The sequence below is a fragment of the Dipteris shenzhenensis genome, chromosome 27 (assembly GCF_047967505.1).
Source record: "Dipteris shenzhenensis isolate YYH24624 ecotype China chromosome 27, Dip_SZ_1.0, whole genome shotgun sequence".
Taxonomy (NCBI): domain Eukaryota; kingdom Viridiplantae; phylum Streptophyta; class Polypodiopsida; order Gleicheniales; family Dipteridaceae; genus Dipteris; species Dipteris shenzhenensis.
The window spans coordinates 43,733,363-43,756,852 of record NC_141622.1 but is presented as its reverse complement, the minus strand read 5'-3'; the positions used below and the strand labels follow the sequence as shown (position 1 = coordinate 43,756,852).

General features: G+C 45.0%; 1 protein-coding gene across 1 annotated transcript in view; it reads left to right on the top strand.

Moving 5' to 3' along the window:
- The first annotated feature begins 3,091 nt into the window (after positions 1 to 3,091).
- Positions 3,092 to 23,490, top strand: part of LOC147884346 (DnaJ/Hsp40 cysteine-rich domain superfamily protein) — a 30,523-nt gene continuing 10,124 nt past the window's right edge. The window contains exons 1-4 of the mRNA XM_087398668.1: positions 3,092 to 3,360; positions 16,492 to 16,661; positions 21,916 to 21,988; positions 22,102 to 22,198. Coding sequence (XP_087254794.1) covers positions 3,174 to 3,360; positions 16,492 to 16,661; positions 21,916 to 21,988; positions 22,102 to 22,198 — 527 coding nt within the window. The 5' untranslated portion in view covers positions 3,092 to 3,173. The remainder of the gene's footprint in view (positions 3,361 to 16,491; positions 16,662 to 21,915; positions 21,989 to 22,101; positions 22,199 to 23,490) is intronic.

Sequence of the window (23,490 nt, the reverse complement as noted above, 5' to 3'; positions counted from 1 at the left end):
CCAGTTTAGACACTGGAAGGGGTCTTAGAGTAGACCAGATGGTTATGAGACGGCTTAGGGCCCGACGGTATGACCTATGCACGATCCTTCATCTGCCCGACGGCATGTTTTCTGAAGGGTCGGTGGTCTTCCAGGCCGACTGTCTATTAGGCCGACTGCCTATTACAGGGCCGACCGTCAACCACTTTCACTATATAAGTGGCCACCCCCTATCATCAGATCACCAGTTCTTCACGCTCATAGTCCTCCGTCCAGCATCTGTCTAGATCACCATCGAAGCTCTGTCTGTAGAGCGCACGGGTGGACAGCCAACCATCAGTTGTATCAGCAGTTTGGTATATCAGAATTTTTTTGTATTCTCTCCAGCTTTCCATCGTGTACTTGCGTTTTGTTGTTATCTTCCGCTGCGTACTATTTTCTTACAGTATAACCCATGATCATCTTCACTTTTGACGTATCCCCATTAGTTTTGCTACAACAACATCCTAGAGCTTGTTGTTATCACCATAAAGTGTTTTATCCAATTTACACACCTTAAAACCTAGTGGTTTTAACACTTGGAAAAGTTGACTTGACATCCATTTGATGAGCATACATTGGTGCAAACAAAATCTTATCCTTCTTATCGAGAGTAGCTTTCTGCCATCAATCTAGCCTTACATATTTCCATTAAGACCCAATATAGATGAGAATTCACTTTGATTACAAAGAACATTCTCCAACTAATAACCCTATATATTTCATTCCAAAAAAGCATGCTCTTTCAACACAAACTAAATCAAACTATATGCTAAAAATAATGAATACAAACAAAGCTTTCTAGAGAATGCAATGAGGGAAAAAACTGCAGTTAGGATATTAAGGATTACACATAATACTTAAGATAGAAAGCTTTCTAGAAAATGCAATGTGGGAAAAGATTTGAGTTAAGATATAAAGGATTACACATAGTACTTAACTTCATATAACCTGAAACTATAAGCTTCCAAACATATTTAGTGGATTGACTTTTTCTCAAGTTGTCATGACTTGAGCAATCCATGAATTGCAACAAAATAATGATATACATATGTAAAGCATAATGCTTGCAGACATTGAATAAGGTAAGCACTTCCCAACACTATATAATGTGATAAAAAGCTATGACGTCAAAGAGAGATCAGCGACATAATAAAGAGAGCTATAGGAAACATTTTAAAAACCTTGATGCATGCTTGCAAAATGCAATTCCAAACAAGCATAAACCCCCTATTTGTCAGAATTGAGGTCTAATTATAACATATTAATATTTTTTAAAAACATTATAAATTGTATAAAATGAGCAGAGGCTTTTGTCATCGAGTCTCAAGATTACCAACACAATTTAGAGCATATACTTGAGTGAGAAAGAGATTGTGTAAGCCTAATATATGATAGATTCTAAATATACAATTCTCATGGCATACATTAATTAGACATGATGGGACAATAAAAAAACATCATCCAATTAGAAGTGCAATCTATTGCATTTGTTCATCCCCTAAATACAATTTCTATCATTTGAAAGCTTGTTTACAAAGTTCTATGTAAATAAGAACTAGATGTTTATATTTTAACTCTCAAGACTCATATCCTCATTTCCATGAATTCAAGATTTGTAATAATTTTCAAGTAATGAATAACTACAAATATCTATCATTAAAATGTAAACGACACTTATTACAATCACCCCTAATTAAAACTTCCAATTGCTAGCTTTGAATTCAAGAAGAGATTTCTAAACCCAAACTATATAATTATAAATTTGCATTAGAAAACCCAAACTCTATAATTATACATTCCAATAGATTCTTATAACTTTTAGTACTTGAACTTTGATAAAGACAACAAACCTATACAATTCATCAACTTGTAAGACAATCATACTAGCGTATATTAGAATGTAGCATAAAAATTAACAACCACTCTCAATGAATAGCGAATTAGCAAACTAACAAAAAAAGAGAGCGCAAATTGGATAATACAGCAAAAGGCAACACATAGCTTTAAGATGATATTGTTAATTACAAGACTATTAGGGAGATCCAACAAAGACAATTGACTGTACAACAAAGCGATTGATAACCAATGCAAGAAATTGAGGATTTTGTACTAAGTTTGTCACTTTTGAAGGATGAAATTAGCAATACACATAGTGTAACTGGCGACCGATAGAGGAAGATAAACAAAAAACATCATGTTTTTACTAACAAAAGGACAAAAGTATGACATTCACAATCTCAAAATGAATCCATAGAATGACAACTCGTACATGGTACAATTTGCAAAAACAAAAAAGCAACAATCTATTTGCTCTAGCACAAAGAAGCTCGACATACATTAGAATGAAGAATGATTGAAAACTTGCCAATTCAAATGCTCAATAGTGAGCTTGACTTGTATATACAACAATGCAAGATAGAAAAACATAATAAAAAGCTAGAATATCAAAAGACAAATGGACCTTGCACCTCAAGCTTCTCTACCCTAAATCACACTCATAGTTATAAAAGGCGACAAACTTCAACATGGGAATGAAACTATAATAGTAAGATGTCAAGGATGCAAGTAAGAGTGGGGAGCTAAGACTCCAAGCCTCCAATATACATAGATTGAGTGAATTGAGCCATGTTTAGAGAGATTCCAACCCCCAACCCCTGTCCCCCTCGGGCTAGCCCCTCACCATGCACTTCAATGAACAAAGTATCAAGGTCGCCGCTCGTGTACATCACTGGCTAAATTGGCAAAATCCGTCATTATTTGTCGTGATCGTTGGTAGCTTTAACGACTTAGAATGTGCCACATGGCTTTGCAAGATTTTAGAGTTTCATAAAACGCTGTAGATTTTACGACTTCCTGAGATGGATAGGAAGGCCCCATCAGTCAGTGGGACAGGCTTCAGGCGGAGCCCCATCAGTCATTCACAAGCAGAGAGGCTTCAAGCTGTCGCCAGTAGCCTGTGCACTTCCCAATGAACCTTACCGAAGCCTAGGGGAACCTTGAAAACGTAAAATGCATTAAGATTAATCGACCTAAACTAAACCAGTCAAAAGTGAAGAAGACCCTAGCATTATCCACGACGTTTTAAAGGATTGTAAAGCTTTTCCTGGAGATATTTTTGTGAAGGTTTCGTCGTCCCATTACTCTCCGCCGCCATGAATTCTTCTCTTGCAGGTTCTGCGTCCCTCGAACTGCTCCCCAAATGTTGCTTTGATGCTCAGCTTTCGCCTTTCAACACAGGGTTTGCATTGCCTCCGCGATGTGGTGGGAGGACATCACGGTTTGTGACTCCCGCTCAGAATGCCAGCCACCGTCCGTGCCGCAGAGCCAGTCCAGGGCCAGGTACTTTTTTGCTCAAAGTAGAAAAGAGAAACACGACGCTGAGTCTGCTAGAGCTTGAGTCCTGACCGAAAAATAACGTGGGTTCAATCTCTCCTAAAGAATGAATTGTTAGGACAGGGCTATTGACCTCCAGTAATTATGAACAGGGCATCCTTTAATACCTCTTCGAATTCAGGTCTTCAGCTGGATATGATTAAAAGGTCTTGTTGAGGACTATTCACTGTGGTGCCTTCACTGTATTGCCTAATTCATTGTCTAGATATATTACATGCAGAAGGAACTTCTCGAGGGATACTTGGCCCTCTAGCTTCCCTCGCTCTATACCATCAACACCATTATACTGTATCCCCTAGCTTTTCTTGCTTTTGGACTAAGAACACCGTTAGACCTGATTGCATGGCACTGTAACAGACATGTAAGCGAAGGTGTCCTCTTACGTGCTGCAGAACTGAATTAGTGGAAATCCACGTGTACATGCATACATGTGCGTGAGTGTGCCGACTCAATACCAGGTGCAAGTCGCCCAGCGTAGAGTATCTCTGATAACTGGAGCTCAGTACAATCTGGAAGGGGTCGACTGCTTGCTGCAGAGGCAATGAGGCATGAAGGGGCTGTGTGCTGATTGGCTGAAGAGCTGAGGAGCTGATGAAAAGAATGAGGGAGTGGGGGTTCCTCTATAGGCTACGCCCTATTGGAAAGAGCTGAGGAGCTGATGAAAAGAATGAGGGAGTGGGGGCTCCTTTATAGGCTACGCCCTATTGGAAAGAGCCAATTGGAAAGGCCAGCTGACTTTTCACGTAGGACTGACTTCGTTGGCTGCATCGACCTGCTGCGATGTACGCTGACCTGTATCTGCTTAATTTAGTCGACTGCTGCCACATTGACTGTGTGCCATGCCACTACACCCACTCCTGATTGGAGCTGTTGTGCAAAGGTGAACTTTAACTGATAAGATTTGAGTCCTCGTGTTGAAGACCCAGACCCACTCTTTGAACTACCACCTGGTGGAAGAATGGCCCAACAGCGAATTGTGCTGAAATCACTCAACAAGGAGATGCCTAGGATACCCTTACATCAAGGTGTAAGTTATGTAGCAGTTGAACCTACGATTGCTTCATTGCTGAGCCCCTGCCATGGGACTAAATTGCTTGCCACAGGCAGCAGCCACACGGCCCATGCAACTCCCAACAAGCCTTTTTGAGCGTCCATTAAAGGCTGCTGAGACACACCATCTGGAAGACGGAGTAGTAGCCCCTCTGGTCTTGCAAGACCTGGTTTGATATGACCACCCAGTGACCTCTCCTACTGCAAGCATACCAAGAAAGTTATGAAATAGTTACCTTTATTAAGCAACTAACAATCCCCAATTTCTGGGGCAATCTAACAGCTCACAGGCCAGCCAAAAGGCCAGCCACCTCAGCCAAACAAGTGGCCAAAAAGACCAGCTGGTCTGGCCGACCAGAACTGGCCGACCAGCTGGCCGACCAGCTGGCAGGCCCGCCGACCAGCTGGCAGGCCCACCGACCAGCTGGCCGACCAGCTGGCAGGCCCACTGACCAGCTGGCCGACCAGCTAGGTCTGGCCTATAAAGGCACAAGCCCCCACACTCCTTCAGACAGGACAGGACCTGCAGCTGCTCCTCTTCTCCTTCATGCTTTGCTGCAGCCCTGCCTGCTCCACTTCTACCTCTCCTCTTCAGATCTGCTCCTCTCTGCCTCCTGGCTGCTGCCTCCTCTATGCCTCTCCTTCCTGCCTCCTGGCTGCTCCTTCTTCTCCTCGAGATCTGCCCCAACTTCTGCTCCTCTGCTCCAGATCTGCTCCTCTGCTTCAGCTCTGTCTTTTCTGCTCCAGATCTGTCCCATCCTGCTCCAGATCTGTCTCTTCTGCTCCTCTGCTCCAGATCTGTCCCCTCCTGCTCCAGATCTGCTCCTTATCTTCATCATCATCGAGCCACACGGAGGACTGCGTTACGCTCCCTCTGCTGCTATCTTTTCTACAGTTTCTCTACATGGAATCATCTTTCTGATTCACTTCAGCCACGGTCCTTGAGACACGACAGCTTGAGGTTCTTGTATTCAGTTTTTCATATTACCGATGGGCACTATGTTTTCTGAGTTTCGTTCTTCAGTTGTGTCTAAGTATTGTCTACTTTTTGATCGCTCCACTGCAAACTCTATCGTTTCTCTATAACCTTTAGCTACCATAAGAATGAGAGAGAAGTGGTACAAAGCTGATGCCCCTACCACTTTGGCATGAAAGTATTATGGAGGGAGACACATAGGTGAAAAAAGGGAGAGGAGGGTGAGGTTGCAAGCAACCGTGCTGCACTCCCAGGCGATGCACAATTACGGCAAGGGCAATTGTAATGGGCATAAGATGTGACATCTTGTATCCCTAAAAGCAGATCATTCCAAACTGTATACTCTCTGATTTTGCTACCAAGAGGGGCATTTCCAGCTTGTACTTCATCCCATATATGTTCGAAGAAACCATCTCCGGGATAAGGAGAGAGAAAGAAAAGAAAGAAATCAATGTCCTTGGGAGGTCTTGCAGGCCTATGGGACAAAGTACACCAAGTGAAAATAACTCATACAAGCCTCAAGGGCTAAAGCAAAGGGCGTGCAATACCCCTTTGTAAATTGTTTGTCTTCTCATTGAAGAGGGCATGTATGAGTCCCTCTGAAGGGCTATGCTGAGGCTACAAGGCTGTACATGGTTGAGGCTATGCCGTAGAGGCTATGGCTGATTTGTCCCCTTGTAGAGGCTAGAGGGTCTGTTGCTGAAGAGGCTGCTGCACGTGCTGCGGTTGGAGTTGCTTGGGGTCCTGGGACTACTGCAGGGCTATTTGATGCTGCTGCATGGACGAGAGCTGCTCAAGGGGCTGCGTCTATTGCTGCTCCAGGTTGTTTTGCTTTTGCTGATGCTTGCAGAGACTTTATACCCTCGAGGATGTTGTTGGAGGTGGAGGTGGAGCCACCACTAGAGATGATCCTGCTGAATGAGGGGGTTGAGAACCACTCTAGGTCGGACTGATCGGCCCTAGTGCTGGTCAACGCTGACCATTAACTAGGTTCGTCAAAAGGCAATTTTGACCAAAAGTCAACGACTCGACTTTTTGATGAGAAAGTCAACATTGTGTTCATTGACCTGCTTTACAGTGATCTGTGTGGTCTCATGAGGACATCATCTTTGGGACGGCCTCTATATTTTTGGTATCTTTATAGATGACTCTTCTTGATTTTCATGAATGTATTCTCTGAAAGAAAATCTGATGGCTTTCTAGGCTTCAAACAATTTGTGCTATGGCTGGGAATGTGTCTAGGTGCAAAGCGTAGAGGTTGAGAACAGACAGAGCGGGGAAATACATGTCAGATTCATTAAAAGAATTCTTGAAGGAAAGAGGGATTGTGCATCAATGTATTCTCTGAAAGAAAATCTGATGGCTTTCTAGGCTTCAAACAATTTGTGCTATGGCTGGGAATGTGTCTAGGTGCAAAGTGTAGAGGTTGAGAACAGACAGAGCGGGGAAATACATGTCAGATTCATTAAAAGAATTCTTGAAGGAAAGAGGGATTGTGCATCAGTGTACAGCACCTCAGCAAAGTGGTGCTGCTAAGTGGTGGTGATCATGCATCTTTTATAGAAATGGCCAGATGCATGATCAACGGGAAGAGGTTGCCACACAGGTTTTGGTTGGAAGCAATAATGTGTGCAGCACCTGTTTTGAATAAATGCCGTACCAAGGGCGTGGGTTTGAGGCTTGGCACAATAGAAAACCCAAGGTGGACTGCATCTGGGTGTTTGGTTGTGAAGCCTTTGCACATATGCTAGTCAGTAGAGAAGTAAACTGGATGATAAGTTAGTTAAATGCATTTTTGTTGGCTAAGCAGTGAGAGCAAGGCTCATCGTCTCTACAATTTGCAGAAAACTCAGATCAGTCCATGACTGAGTTTGATAGACAGCTGCATATAGGCACTCAGGATGCGTTTAAAGGGTTGTTTCCTCTTGCAGTTGACGGCACTTTAGAGCAGACAATAGAAAATTAGAATATTCAGCCTGCACATGCTGATGCACAACAGCCTTTTGGATGCTCCAGATCAGGTCCAAGATCAGCCTATCACACCTGATGATGTGCAGGAGGTTGTCTGAGAAGAGAGGGCTGCTTCACAGGAAGCTAGAACAGTCCCTAGATGGCTGTTAAGACTTGGTTGATGATAAGCTAGAACAGTCCCTGTATGGCAGACAATAGAAAATCCATTTGTCCCTCTTTCAGCCCTCTCTCCAGTAGAACAAGGGCTTGTTCAAGAGGGACAAATGGAGCAAACTTAGTTGATTCAACAATTCTGAGGATGTGCAAGACAATGAGCATTGGATGAGGGCCATGTAGGTAGAATTGGATTCTATCAAGAAGAACAATACATGGGAACTGGTGGATTTGCCCATAGTAGTGGGACAAAGGGGCTATGCAAGATTAAAAGATCTGATGGTACCATTGACAGGTGCAAGGCAAGGTTGGTTGCCAAGGCTATCCTCAGCAGAATGGGATAGACTATGATGAAGCCTTTGCCCCCACTTCCAAGATGACCACCATCAAGTGTGTTGTTTCATTGGCTGGTCATTTTGGTTGGAAAGTACATCAGTTGGATATCAAAACAGCCTTTCTCAATGGGAACTTGTAGAAGTGTATGTAAGTCAACCCTGTTGGTTTTCAGATGCCTGGTCAGGAACATAAAGTATGCAAACTTCACAAGGCACTCTGGGGGCTGAAACAAGGCCCACGAGCTTGGTATGAGAAATTTCAACATCGCGCAATCTTTCATGCAGGCTGCTGGCGCAGTCCTCCACACAGCCAGGTACCCTCAGCCCCCTTTTCCCCCTATAGTCTCTTGCCTCGTTGTCCCCTCCAATCGGGGGCTCACAGGTGGGGTCGTGACATTTCTAACACCCCCTCTCAATGACACAACTATAGGCCAATCCCCATGCGTCGAATGAGGTGTTCCATATGCTCCCTGGGAAGCGCCTTCGTGAAGACATCCGAGATGTTGTCGTCGGTCGGGCAATACATCAACTCAATGACTTCTTCGTCGATGAGTTCTCGAACAAAGTGGTAATGAACCTCGATGTGCTTCGTCCGTGCGTGAAACACGAGGTTGTTGGCGATCGCTATGCAACTCTGGTTGTCGCACATAACTACCATTGCATCTTCTTGGGCCACATTCATGTCCTCCAAGATCCACTTGAGCCACAATGCTTCGCATGCTGCTGTACAAGCAGCCTTGCACACTCAACTTCAGACCAGTTTCCATGGGAGTCACTGCTGCTTTTCAATTTTCCATCTGAAAGCGTTTGAGCAATTCGTTGCCGTATTTCGCCTATGAAATAAAGATACAACTCTTTCCCTGCTTCACCTCAATCCCAAGAAAGTAGTTAAGTATGCCTAAGTCCGTCATCTCAAACTCCTCCATGAGAAGTCTCTTGACCTGAGTAATCTTCTTCGTATGATCCCCTGTAATGATGAGATCATCACCATATAGAATCAATACCAGCCGCAAATCCCCCTTTGTGTCGAGATAAAGAATTGCCTTTGATGGACTCTGCTGAAGAAAACATCTATTTGTTGGTACCAAGCTTTGGGGGTTGTTTCAGCCCGTATAAGGCCTTCTTCAGTTTGTAGACTTTTGATGGGGATCCTAGAATCTGAAATCTTGGTGGCTGTGCCACATATACCTCCTCCTCTAGGGTTCCATAAAAAAATGCAGACTTGACGTCCATCTAAAAAATAGGCCAACTGTGATGAGCAGCCAAGGCAATGACTGTCCGAATGGTCACCATCCTAGCTGTGGGGGCGAAGGGCGAAGGTCTCGTCGAAGTCAAGTCCTTCTGACTGTGCATAGCCTTTCACCACCAATCTCGCTTTGTACTTGTCCAAGCTCCCATCTGACTTGAGCTTAAGTTTGCACACCCATTTAGTCCTATTGACCTTCGGCTTGGTTGGTTTGGGCAATAAATGGGTGTACAAACCAACCAAGCCGAAAGTGTCCGAAGGTTTCCACTCAGTCTCCTCTCCTTCTACTCCCTTCTCCACTCTGCGTGCATGGCTTCCTGCCATTCTGGAATATCCTTTGCTTCTTGGAAGGAACAGGGCTCCTCAAGCTGAGCCACCATAGCGTAGTTCACGGAGGGAGTCTTCATGTTGTGTAGAGACCTCCGCACTCCGGAATTGCTCTCGGGAATATCCGTGACCCGTGAGTCTGCTAAAGTCTTCAAATACCATTGAGGTAGCTTCTTCTCTGATGGAGGTGCCTTTATTGGAGTCGCCTTGGGAGCTGGTTGTGGAACATCATGCTTCTCCTCCTCCTTGGGGTCTTTAGTCGTCTCCACCTCTTGGATGGTGACCTTGGGTGGGGGTAATGACAGAAGTTTAGGAACCTCTTCTGCAAGTTGTGGATCTGACTCCTCAAAGATCACGTTCTTGCTGATAAGGATCTTCTTCTTTTTCGGGTCAAAAAGGCGATAGGCCTTGGATTCTTCACTGTATCCCACAAAGATACATCTCCGGCTATGGGAATCAAGCTTCATCCGCTCATCTTTGTGCACATGAACAAATGCATCATAACCGAAAACCTGTAAATGAGATATCATGGGCTTCTTACCATAGTATGCTTCATATGGAGTCTTGTCATCAACAACCTTGGTCTTGGTTTTGTTGAGGATGTTCACGGCAGTGTTCACGGCTTCACCCCAGTAAGCTTTCGAGAGATTCCTCTCACGCAACATGGTCAAACCTGTCTCTGTGACGGTCCCGTGCTTCCTCTGAGCAACTCCATTCTGCTGAGATGTGCGAGCTGTCTCCTGATCCCGTGCTTCTTGCAAAATCCATTGAACTCGGTAGAAGTGAACTCTCCCCCTCTCTCGGCGCGGAAGGCTTTGATTACCTCCCCGCTTTCCTTCTCTACCTAGGCCTTCCAGTCTTTGAATTTCTCATAAGCTTGAGACTTCTTGGCTAGGTAGAATCATAGTTACTAGGGAACGGGGGGGTCGGAGCGGGAACGTTTCGGGAAGGGGGAACGGGAACGCCATGTCATATGACACGTCATCAAATCACATGGAAAGTAGTAGAAGGGGAGGAAGGAGAGAGTGGCTGAGTGGAAGGGGGTGGAGAAGGGAGTGGAAGGGCAGGGAGCTGAGTGGAGAAGGGAGGAGTAGGAGAGGAGGCTGAGTGGAAGGAGAGGGGGCTGAGTGGCTGAGTGGAAAGGGGTGGAGAAGGGAGTAAGGGGAGGGGGCTGAGTGGAGAAGCTTCAAGGGAGTAGAAGGAGAGGGGCTGAGTTGAAGGGAGTGGAAGGAGAGGGGGCTGAGTGGAAGGAGAGAGTAGACGGGAGTGGAAGGGAGGGTAGAGAGTGGGAAAACCCCCCGTCGGCGGCTATATATGTTCCTGCGCAACTCTAAACTTGGAACGCCAAACCCTAGACGTTCCGGCCGTTCCCTGGCCGTTCCGGCCATGTTCCCTGGCCGTTCCCAAAATTGGGAACGTTCCCTGGCATTCCTAATAGGCGCTCCACGTGGGAACGGCGTTCCCACGTTCCAGGAAGACGGAACGCCATTCCTTGGTAACTATGGGCAGAATACCCATGTCATGCGACTAAAATTATCCACAAATAAGAGAGAATACCAAAAACTTGTGAATGAATTTGTCGACATTGGGTTGTAGATGCAATCGGCTTGCTGTACGTGCTTTTTCTCAAATAAACAAATTACTGCAAACACTCTCTCGTTCTCTCTCTCTTCCTCTCTCTACAAACACACTAGGGCCTAGGACAATCGCCGAGCCGGACCCCCCCGGAGGTTTTTATTTATGAAGAGAATTTGAGTACAAGAGTTCAGCGTAGAGCTGTTCCTACAAAATCGAAACGTGTATATCCTTTTTACAAAGAGCTCATGGCTCAACAATTTGGCAACATGCCAAGTGTTAAAATAACTAACTAAAATTTAGTACATGCCACAAAGGGCAATCTCTAGGGTCTTCGATGCTCCTTGGTCACACGAACATCTTCTTGTCGCTTGCTAAGCTCCTTAGCGCTTGGGAAATCAACCCTTCTTAGTACCTGCAACAATTAATTAAAGTGCACCACCATGGCACCCATTAATTGTTAGCACTTTGCATGCAAACAATAAATTGTGGACTAATCCTATTCACAGTGGGCGTCCCCATTGAACACATGCACACAACATAAAACATTTCTCTGGTTGAGCGAGGTCAACCCTCTTGATCATGATTAAGGGGCTTTGACCAACGGTAGAGGTGCCTTAATTATAACGAAGTCTCTCCAACTAAAGTTGGCACAACTCTCCAACCGAAGTTGGCAAATCTTGGTTAACTGTACTAAAACCCTTTTGGGGCATGCCAAGTCTCGTTGATCGAAGTCAACACTCCCTGACCATAGTCAGCTCTATGGTTCTCTGGTTAACCACAGTCAACCCTCTTGGTAATAAACCAAAGAACTCTTTTGACCATAATTAACCTAGATGGAAAACTCTTTAATTATGATCAAATAAATGGTCAACTGTACTTGGACTTGGGATATTTACATTGTGGTGACATTCCTTTTACCGTAATCAATTATTTGACCATTAAAAGAACTCTTTTGACCATAATTAACCTAGATGGAACACTCTTTAATTATGATCAAATAAATGGTCAATTGTACTTTGACTTAGGATATTTACATTGTGGTGACATCCCCTCGGCTCATCCAGCTCTTCATGTCTTCAAACAACATGTCTTCATCCATCCACTTGGCATCCAATGCCGTATAATTCTGGCCTTTGCGTACAGTATGGTACACAATTTGCTCTAGCTGAACGACCTCTTCCAGCTCATCCATTGCTGGTGGATCCTCTGCTATCGTTTTCGTAGGCTCTGGCCCCTAGAATTTCTTTAGAAGACACATGGAAAGCATTGTGAATCCTCCAATGCTCTGGCAATGCCAACCTATATGCAACCTCATTTATTTCTTCTATAGCCTTGAAAGGGCCATAGTACCTAGGAGATAACTTTGCATACACTTTTTGTTTGCCTTTAAACTTGCGGAACCTAGCTTTCTCGAACTTCAAAAGTACCCAATCCACACTAGGGCCTAGGACAATCGTTGGGCTGGACCCCCTCGAAGGTTTTTATTCATGAAGAGAATCTGAGTACAAGAGTACAGTTTAGAGCTGTTCCTACAAAATCCAAATGTGTATATTTTTTTTACAAAGAGCTCATGGCTCAACAATTTGGCAACATGCCAAGTGTCAAAATAACTAACTAAAATTTAGTACATGCCACAAAGGGCAATCTCTAGGGTCTTCGATGTTCCTTGGTCACACGAACATCTTCTGGTCGCTTGCTAAGCTCCTTAGCGCTTGGGAAATCAACCCTTCTAAGTACCTGTAACAATTAATTAAAGTGCACCACCATGGCATCCATTAATTGTTAGTGCTTTGCATGCAAATAATAAATTGTGGACTAATCCTTGTCACGGTGGGCGTCCCCATTGAACACATGTGCACACAACATAAAATATTTCTCTGGTTGATCGAGGTTAATCCTCTTGATCATGATTAAGGGGCTTTGACTAACGGTTGAGGCGCCTTAATTATAATCAAGTCTCTCCAACCGGAGTTGGCACATCTTGGTTAATTATAGTTAACCCTCTTGGTGCATGCCAAGTCTCGTTAACCGAAGTCAACTCTCTCTGACCGTAGTCAGCTCTGTGGTTCTCTGGTTAACCGTAGTTAACCCTCTTGGTAATAAACCAATTCTCCCTGACCGAAATCAGGCTTACTTGAACAGAGTCAAGTATCTTTTGTTGTAGTCAATTCTTTAACCATTAAAATAACTCTTTTGACCGTAATTAACCTAGATGGAAAACTCTTTAATTATGATCAAATAAATGGTCAACTGTACTTTGACTTAGGATTTCTACATTGTGGTGACAGTAGATTTTGGCATGAACCAACTCAGGCCTCCTATGGGAACTTGTCCCTGTGTTGCTTGCCCTCCAAGCAAGCCTTGCAAACACGATCATTGCCTGCAATCGGTGGAAGTCCATCCACCATCTTTGACTTTTGCATCTCGGCGAGAGTGTCATAATTGACGTGACCGAACCACTCATGCCACAATTTGGATTTGCCATGGTCCCCGTGCACCAACAGAGCGTTGAGCCGATATAGTTCATGCTTCTTGACTCCTTGAGCCACCACCTTTCCGTTTGCCTTGGATGTGACGGTGACTTTACCGTTGTCGAATAAGACTGACATTTTGTGCTTGTCCATCCGACTGACAGACATAAGGTTCTTGCACAAGTTCGGTACAAGAAATCAGCTCCTCGTTTCTTGCAGTCGTGATGAATGGAATACTACCAACACCCTTCATAGGGCATGCCCGGTTATCCCCCACAGTGACCTTGGAATCGGGATGTGTACCTTCCATGGTTTTGAACCACTCCTTGTTGGACATGTGCTCTGAAGCTCCACTGTCCACGTACCAACCTTCCTTTCCTTCACTGACTGCATAAGCGGAGCAGTACCCAGTGATGATGAAGAGAGCACCAGTCGTGACGTTTGTTGATTCGGTCTTTGGCTCCTCCTTGGACTTGGACTCCTTTCGCTTGAGTCTGGAGGAGGAGGAAGGAAGAGAAGGGGCCAAAGAGGCAACAGTAGAATCCTTGTCCTCCATCCTTGTAGTAATAGAACAGCAAACTGAAAAATGAATTTGCAGTAGAGAACTTGACGACGCCGCAAACCTGAGTGTTGATTGGAGTCGCCTTTTTGCTGGGGTACTCCATTCTAGAGTTGGAAACCCTGCTCTGATACCATGTTGGAAATAGAGGATAGAATCACTCACACCTCACATTCTTGATCGCAGCTCAAACAACACTCAATGAGACGGAGAGAGAGATAGCAAAAACTCTGATATATTCTTCCACAACAGTGGGCTGACAAAAGCTCAAGAGATGAGCGTACAAAACAGCCAACAGATGCTGTCCCAAATCCTGAGTCTACTACCTCCCCTGCGCGCTTGCTTGTGCGAGGCTTGTCTGTGTAGGTGATGAGAAATGAGGGAGGAGTGTAGGCCCTTTTATAGGAGGGCCTGGTGCCCTCAAACTGGCGGACTAGGCCAGTCGGCTGGCGGACTAGGCCAGTCGGCTGCAGCCTACTACACTGACCCCTAAAGGGGCCAAAATGGCCGCCCCTAGGTCGGTTTCTAGGCCAGCCTCTTGGCCTATGTAAGGCCCCATATGATGCGCCTTTGTGCTGCTGCTGGCTGGTCCTGGTACTCCTCCGTATGCCTCCGCATGGTGCTGGCGCAATCTTCCACGCAGGCTGCTGGCGCAGTCCTCCACACAGCCAGGTACCCTCAGCCCCTTTATCCCCCTATAGTCTCCTGCCCCCTTGTCCCCTTCAATCGGGGGCTCACAGGTGGGGCAGTGACATTTCTAACATTCAGTTCATCCCCTATGGCAGCATTGCAAATTTTCTAGCCACCTTGTGGCTCCTTATCTTCACCTTCTAGATTGGGTAGTTGCTCCCGTCCAGCTTCCCATTGTCCCCAAAGTTGGGTAATGGCATCTTTGAAGCCATCATAGGCAACCAATAACTGAATAAAATTTCCAAGAAACGACCCAAAATGTATTTCAAAATGGTGCATGTACAAACCATACTACATGGACAGCAGGGTACTGCCCTCTAGTGCTTGAACTGAGGCCACAAGGTGTTGCCCTAATATGTTGTCACTCTCTCCTTCTGCAGCATGTCTCTGTTGAGACTTCAGCGGCTAAGGGAGGACCCCAAGACTCTGTACCAGCCAGCACTCTTTCTGCCAGCAGACAGGTTAGTATTTACTCACTGGATGAGCTCTTGATGCATGCTAAGGGCTGCTGCTGCTGCTGTTGCTGCTGGTGCCTCCGATACACCCTGCTAGTGTCTGCTGTACACTTCTGGAGGGCTGGAACACCTCCTGCAGATGGCTGTCCTAGAATGATTGTGCGCTCCCCCAACATGGGCTTTATATAGGGCAGCAAACCCCTTGATCTGCTGACCCAGTCTGCAGATTTGACCGACTGGGTCTGCTGGCTGGCTGATAAGACTAGACAAGCACTTGGAGGCCTATATAACCCCCTATGGCTGGGTGTTTTGCTAAGTCCTGCAGCCCACACATAGGGCTGTCTACTGACCTTCTCAGCCATGTGCTCTCGCTCCAGGCCCATGAGCAGCCCCAAAGAAGAGCGGCTCCATGGCTGTCCCATGTGGACTGCTCGTTTAGCTGTGGACGGTACAAACAAACCTAAGAAGGATGTCAGCATGCTGTCCATATGGCAGCATCTTCATTCCTTTTCCCTTTCTCTTATTTCAGTACAGGTATCACTTCCTCGTGCTCTCCTTATTACAAACGGGGAGTTGACCCTTAATCTCTGACAGTTACTGCAAACAAACATAGCAAAGCGAAGGAGGCTGCACTTAGCAGGAGTTGACCCTTAATCTCTGACAGTTACTGCAAACAAACATAGCAAAGCGAAGGAGGCTGCACTTAGCAAAGTCATACATGATATTAAGCTGCTCAATAAAGGAAAATGGGAGTGTAAAAGAAGGGAAGACTCTTGTAAAAAAGAAAGGGATGAGTGTGGAGCTGAAGGGAATGGCAGCATCCTATCTTGGGGCTGTTCTAGAGGTTTTGCACGCTTTTTGGAGGGTCTACTTCTTATTGCCACATTCATGCTCCTGATTTTTAAAATTTGCGGCTTTAGGTAAAAGTTGATGCGTGCTCCTTAAGCTTTTCAGTGCCTTTTCCGGCCTTTAGACCTAGCTTGGTGTTTGGAATAGAGGTTCTCTTAAAAAAGCAAACAAACCATGTATTCAGTTAGTTCAGCAGAGTTTTTTCAGCTAATAATGGTGGTGGTGGTTGTTATTGCCAGTAATGTTTGCTGACAAAGTCTTGGATAATGGTCTACTTTATTAGGATGAATCTTGTTGGCCATTTGAGATAGTTAAAAAAAAATAGGATTTGATTTCTAGCAGTTCTTTGATGGATTATGGTTGTTGATGTTATTATGATCTGCTTGGGAAGCCTTTGACGTGCCTTTATTGTGTCAGGGGCTCCTTTACAAAGGAGTAGGCAAAAGATTGGGTATGAAGATAGAGTAACGGCAAGGAATCTTTCTACAAGTGCTACACATTTGGCTAATAAAGATCATATCAATGGTGGTACCTTGTTTGGAACAGAAAGACTAATTTCTAAGCGGGAGCGGGGCATGGAATTGATGGTATGTATTAAACATTGAAAGCATGTTGTAGGGTAAAATTTCGTCTTAAACTACAGATTGTATTTAGGGCATCTGCTTGTGGTGTCTTTGAATTCTATACACTTTTTCTTTTTATGCATTTAACTGGTGGTTACATCACCCATGCTTGTATTGTTGTGCAAAGGCAAGAACACTTTGCACTAGAGCCATTTATTTTTGAGGGCCGGTGGGGATTAAGGATGTCATAGTAGCTAGTCCCTGCTATGCATGATGGAGTTTATGGTTTTCAACCTTGTGAGTGACTATCATGAGATTGAAACTGCACTATGTTGTGTTTTTAGAGGATGAGTTTGGGAATGTTCCTGGATTCATCTAGGTATATGCTGGAATCAGAGAGTTTGTTGTACCTTTTAAAATTAGATATGGTTGATTAAACATGCAGTGATTAGTGTGCTTTAAATGTTTCTAGAGTAAGGAGGAATATGAGGAATATTTAGTTTTCTTAGGCAGCGAATATACACCCAACCTTGGTTGATAATGGAGTCGAAGCTCAAGCCCATGTACGGCTGTACGGAATTTTGAACCTGCAAGTGCAGTTGTTGTTCAGCCTTGCAATCCTGTAGCCATCCCCCCATACAGCCGCAGTTTCTGTACAACGCCGTACACATCCGTACTGTCAGACGTCGTACAGCCGTACTGTCAGTGCTCGTACCATTGCAGCTTGCAGTTCGTCTGTACAGTCTTCCATCAGCTTGCCGTATGCCGTCTCCCGTCAAGCCATACAAGCACGTTGGGAAGCAGCGCCGTCCGTATATTTCCGTATAGCTCCTGCAATTACTGTGCCGTACATTTTCGTACAGCTCTGCACTGTGTACATTCTGTATCAGCAGCTCTTGCTGCCTCATCCACCTCTCGCGTACACTCTGGTGTGTACCATTTGCAAGCGTTCGTACCCTTTGCAAGGTATCTGTACCTTTGCAGGTGACATTTGCAGAGAAATTTGGGGCTTTTGCAGACAATTGCAAAATTTAGAGGTTTCGGTCAATTTGCCCTCTTTCAGGTGCAATTTCTTGTAAGAATTTGGGGCTTTTGCATTTTGGATGGAATTTGGCAGTGGACAGATAATTTGAGAGTTTTGCAAGCAATTTTGGACTCAAATTGAGTCACATTGTAAACATTTGCCAATTTTTGCAGACAGATTTTGCAGATTTTGGGCATTTGCAGAGCATTCTAGTGCATTTTGACTGGCTGAGACAGCAAGCTGTCATTTTGGGCAGATTTTTAGCAGACTTTGGTTGTGCATCTTTGATCCCATGAAGGGATTTCACTTGTCAGGTTTGTTACATTTTTTTGAGTTGTCTGGCAGATATGGCTCAGAACAATCCCAATGAGGTTTTTGGTGTCGTCACACAGGAAGATAAGTTGGATGGCACCAACTACTCCTTATGGAATTTTATGGTTCGCAACATCTTAGTTGGCAAACATCTATGGGATTATGTCAATGGAGATGAGAGAAGGCCAGAAACTGGGGTTGCACTTGTCACTCCTCCTCAACAAGGTGGAGGAAGGGGTAGAGGTCAAGGTGCAGGATAAGTGATAGGAGCAGCAGCTGCTGCCTTGGTGGCTCCCACACAGGAACATAAAAGGTGGGATTCACGTGATGTACAAGCTCTTTCAATCATTTCCCTTTCTGTCAAAAGGTTTATCATTCCTCACATTCGGTCATGCAAGACCTCGAAGGCAGCTTGGGATGTTTGAGAGAGCATGTTTGTAGCCAGAAATGATGCCCGGGTCTCTTTCCTGAAGAGAGAGCTATCTCACACACATATGGATGAGGGTGATAACATGAATGCTCACCTCACCAAGCTTCAGGATTTGAGGGAACAATTGCTGAATTTAGATGAGATCATTCCTGATTTGGAGATGATTACCACCACTCTGAATTCTCTTTCTGAGTCATATCTTAGTTTTCATACGCCGCTGAATTTTATCATTGAGGGGGGGTTGCCAATCCTCTCTCTTTGTACGAGTTGGTAGGACTCTTGTTGCAGGAAGAGCTAACATGGAAGAACATGGCCACACGGGCTGGCGAGCATGCCATGCTTTCAAAATTCAAAGCCAAAGGGAAAGGGCAACAAAAGCGACATGCAAATCAGCCTACACATCAGCATAAAGCTGAAATGGAAGTCATTTTGAAAAATGACACCTGGGATTTAGTGCCCAAACCAACCAAGCGGAAGGTCATCGGGACTAAATGGGTGTACAAGCTTAAGTTCAAGTCAGATGGGAGCTTGGACAAATACAAAGCAAGATTGGTGGTAAAAGGCTATGCACAGTTTGAAGGGCTTGACTTTGACGAGACCTTTGCCCCCACAGCGAGGATGGTGACTATTCGGATAGTTATTGCCTTGACTGCTCATCATAGTTGACCTATTTTTCAGATGGACGTCAAGTCTGCATTTTTGAATGGTAAATTGGAGGAGGAGGTATATGTGGCACAGTCACCAGGGTTTCAGATTCCAGGATCCCCATCAAAAGTCTGCAAATTGAAGAAGGCCTGAAACAGGCCCCCAGAGCTTGGTACCAGCAGATAGATGTGTTCTTCCAGAAGATCGAGCTTCTGCGGAGTCCATCAGAGGCAAATCTCTATCTTGACACAGAGGGGGATTTGCGGCTGGTATTGATTCTATATGTGGATGACCTCATCATTATTGGGGATCATACGAAGAAGATTGCTCAGGTCAAGAGACTTCTTTAGGAGGAGTTCGAGATGACTGACTTAGGCATACTTCACTACTTTCTTGGGATTGAGGTGAAAGAGGGAAAGAGCAATATCTTTATTTCACAGGAGAAGTATTGCAGGGAATTGCTCAAACGCTTTGAGATGGAAAATTGCAAAGCTGCAATGACTCCCATGGAAACTGGTCTGAAGCTGAGTGTGCATGATCCATCTCAGCCAGTTGATTCATCACTATAACGACGCTTGGTGGGGAGTTTTCTTTACCTCACCAATACTCGACTAGACATTTTCTTCGCAGTTGGATTGCTCTGTCAATCCTCCGCCACATCCAAGAAGGCTCATTGGGACGGAGGTATGAGGGTGCTAAGGTACTTGAAGGGTACCAGCACCTACGGCATCACTTATACCAGAGGCATCGAGTTGGGAGGTTCCTCTGATAGTGATTGGGTAGGTGACATAGATACCCGCAGATCGACCTCTGGATATTGTTTTTTACTCTCATCAGGAGCCGTGTCATGGCTAAGTAAGAAACAACCTACTGTCCCCCTTTCATCTACAGAGACGGAGTACAGGGCTGCCTGTGCAGCAGCATGTGAAGCATTGTGGCTCAGGTGGATCTTGGAGGACATGAATGTGGTCCAAGAAGATGCGACTGCAGTTATGTGCGACAACCAGAGTTGCATAGCGATCGCCAACAACCTCGTGTTCCTCGCATGGACGAAGCACATCGAGGTCCACTACCACTTTGTTCGGGAACTCATCGACGAAGAAGTCATAGAGTTGATATATTGCCCAACCAACGACAACATCTCAAGTGTCTTCATGAAGGCGCTTCCCAGGGAGCAGTTGGAGCACCTCATTCGACGCATGGGGATTGGCCCACAGTTGTGACATTGAGAGGGGGTGTTAGAAGGTCACTGCCCCACCTGTGAGCCCCCAATTTGAGGGGACAAGGGGGCAGGAGACCATAGTGGGTAGGGAAGAAGAAAAGGAAAGAAGACGGACCTGTTTGGCAGCCCACACAGCAGCAGCAAGATGGCGCGCTGTTTAAGGCGCACTTGGACCTATGCACGGGCAGACTAGGCAGCTGCAACAGCAGCCCATAAGCCTTGCTTATGGGCCCTTCAGTCCTGAGCCGGCCTGACCAGCCAGCAAAGGCCGACCAGTCAGGTCGGTTGGTAGGCTGGCAGGTCGATTTCTAGGGCAGGGAGCTGACTCCTTGGTCGGCCAAATCAAGGGGCCTAGCCCCTCCTGTAAATAGCCCCCCCTTGCCCCCTCATTCCTCATCACCTACGCTAACAAGCCTTGCACACAGGGAAGCGCATAGGGAGAGGAAGAGACTCAGCATCTTTTAGACAGCACTTGGGCTGTTTGTACACGCTCTCTCTTGAGCTTTTGTTGCCCACCATTGTGGGGAATATATCTGAGTTTTGGCCTATCTCTCGTTCAGTTTTCTGAGTGTTGTATGAGCTAGAGAGGAAGTGAGGTGTGAGTGATTCTATCCTCTATTTCCAACACGGAGTGTACCAGTTTACAGCATAAAAACAAGGAAGAAAGGCTAAAAGAGAAGGAAGAAGAGGTCATTTGAAGTGGTTTTTCGACACAAGCGAAGTGGGAGTCGGATAAGTACCACCAACTCTACAATACCTGACTTTTGCTGTAAAATAAACCCCTTTTCTGAAATTACAGCAAGTCATTTTCTCTCTTGTATTACTGAAAGGAAAGAATGGAAGGAGAAGGGATATTTAATAATGAACTTAACCATTTTCTTCCACTACTAGAAGGAGATAGGGAGAGAACACCATCACCTCCTCCTGAAGAGGATAATGTAGATGAGAGTTACACATGTATTGAGTTTGATAACCCACGTATAGAATTACCTTCATCTCTCCTTCAAGAATCTCTTGATAGGGAGTTTTCGTTTAGAAATGAAGGGAGAAACGAGTCTCCAAGAGCAAGGCGTTGAGTTTACACCTTTAACTCAAAATCCCATACACATGAATTATAATCCAAGTGCGAGAGGGAGAGAGGAGTCCCCCATTGATAAGCTGGTTTCTCAGCTTAGCCATATGATTGAACAGTCCATTATGACAAAATTTGGGACTAAGAGAGTGCTGAGTTTTGGGGATGACGATTTAAGTACCCCCTCAAAGAGAGCTAAATTCCAACTCTGAGAGAGAATAGAATTCCCAAAGTATGATGGAGCAAGAAAGGCGGATAAAATCCTCAATTGGATTCACCATTTTGAGCTATATTTTGCCCATTAAGATAAGACCGACCACGAGAAGCTTGCTCTTGCCACACTACATCTACAAAAGGATGCTTTGATGTGGTGGTTCTTTTTTCTGATGAGTTTCATTCCTAGCTTCCTTTCTAGGAGTCAGGGTATATGTTAGTATTATTACTGATTTCTTCATAATGCTATTTTTGAAATTCTAAATGGTAAGTAGACTCTGGCTTCTTTTTAAAAGCTTTTATACAATTGCAAATGGAATCAGCTCGGTATCATTTCACATCTGCTTTATATCCTTTCAGGCCACAGAACCAGCAGAGTCACCATCGACCCCCACGATCCAAAGCATTTTATGTAAAGATTGTGATGGAAATGGTATTGTGAAGCCTTCTATATTTGCTATGATTCTTCAATTATGGAGTGCAGCTCAAAGTTGTGAAGGAGCTTGATTAATGGGAGCTCTCAATGTTTGTTTTTCTGGGTGTCAGGAGCTGTTTTGTGTTCACAATGCAAAGGTAGTGGTGTCAATTCAGAGGACCATTTTGGCGGTCAATTTAAGGCTGGAGGAATTTGCTGGCTCTGCAGGTGGGCTCGCATACCTTTAATTGCCCATTCTTATTGCTGAAATGCCTGATGCAGTCGCTGGTTTTTAGTATCCTGGGTGCTCAGTAAAAGGCTTAAACTGATTGGTTTGTTTTAGTTTGTTAGAAAGAGTGTGGGGATGTTCCTCGAATCCATTTTTATACGTTTCTGGTCTGTTAAAGGACGTGAATTTGGGCTTGTGGAAATTTTGTCAAAATCACTCCCTAGCGTGAGCTCAAAGCAGACTGCTTGTGTTACGCTCTAGCCGAGGTAGCATGACCTCGGAAGAATCAGTCGACATTTCCCTTAAAGGGTCTCTGTTTGTAATATATCTGTTTGCGCTTCATGTAAATGATCAGGAGGGAATTAATGTCAAGGTCCTAGGTGAGGGCTGATAGCACCAGACTAGGTGGATCTAAGGCTAAGGGCCTAATGCAAGAAATGTGCCTAGGGGCAAAGGAAATTAAAGTATCCCAAGAGAGGGGTGAAAAGATGCATTAGGAAGGCCCTATGATGATGACATGTGGCATCTAGATCCATATAGGGAGATGGGGCTTGTTGGAGTTAGTGAGAGAAGAAGAATGTACCTTCACGTGTGATTTTTTTGGATTTCGACTCTCTGAGAGCTCTCACGCTTCAACAGGATTTGGCTGGGAGGATACTCTGTGGTGCTACTCCCGTGATCTGCAGTAGTAGTTTAGGAAATGTACCTAACAGCTTGCGATACCAATGTATAGAAAACAGAAGTGGTGGTTGCTTGCTTACAGCTAACACTCATACAGCGGAAGATTGTGTAAACGTTTGCCCAGAAATCACACAGTGCTAGCTCATATCTCATTCCTTTGCTTAATGTGCATAGAAATGAATGCAGAGAGATAGACAGAGACTTAGAGGTTTGGACAGTGCACCAGTAGAGGAGAACCGTAGATCATGTATTAAAGATTGTTCCAAACAATGGACAAAATGCTCAGATGTGGACCCCTGACACTCAAAACTGTCATCTACCTCCTCCTGGCACCTTCAATCACTGTCAGCCTGCGTGCTTCCTTAGAGCTTCAGTGGGCTGAGTAATGATGCCATTCTGGACACTTCTTGCTACTTCTCTTCCTGATGAAGACCTGCAGGTTGAGTGCTCCACCAACCTCTGATCTGCTTGCTTCTGGAACTGCAACCATTCCTGAGGTCCTGCAAACTGTCTGCAGTGTATTGCTCTTTACCGTGGAAGGTAATCTGCATGCTGAACTGCCTGAATGATGATTCCTCTGCTCTGTTGAATGATGAACTGCCCATCCAGG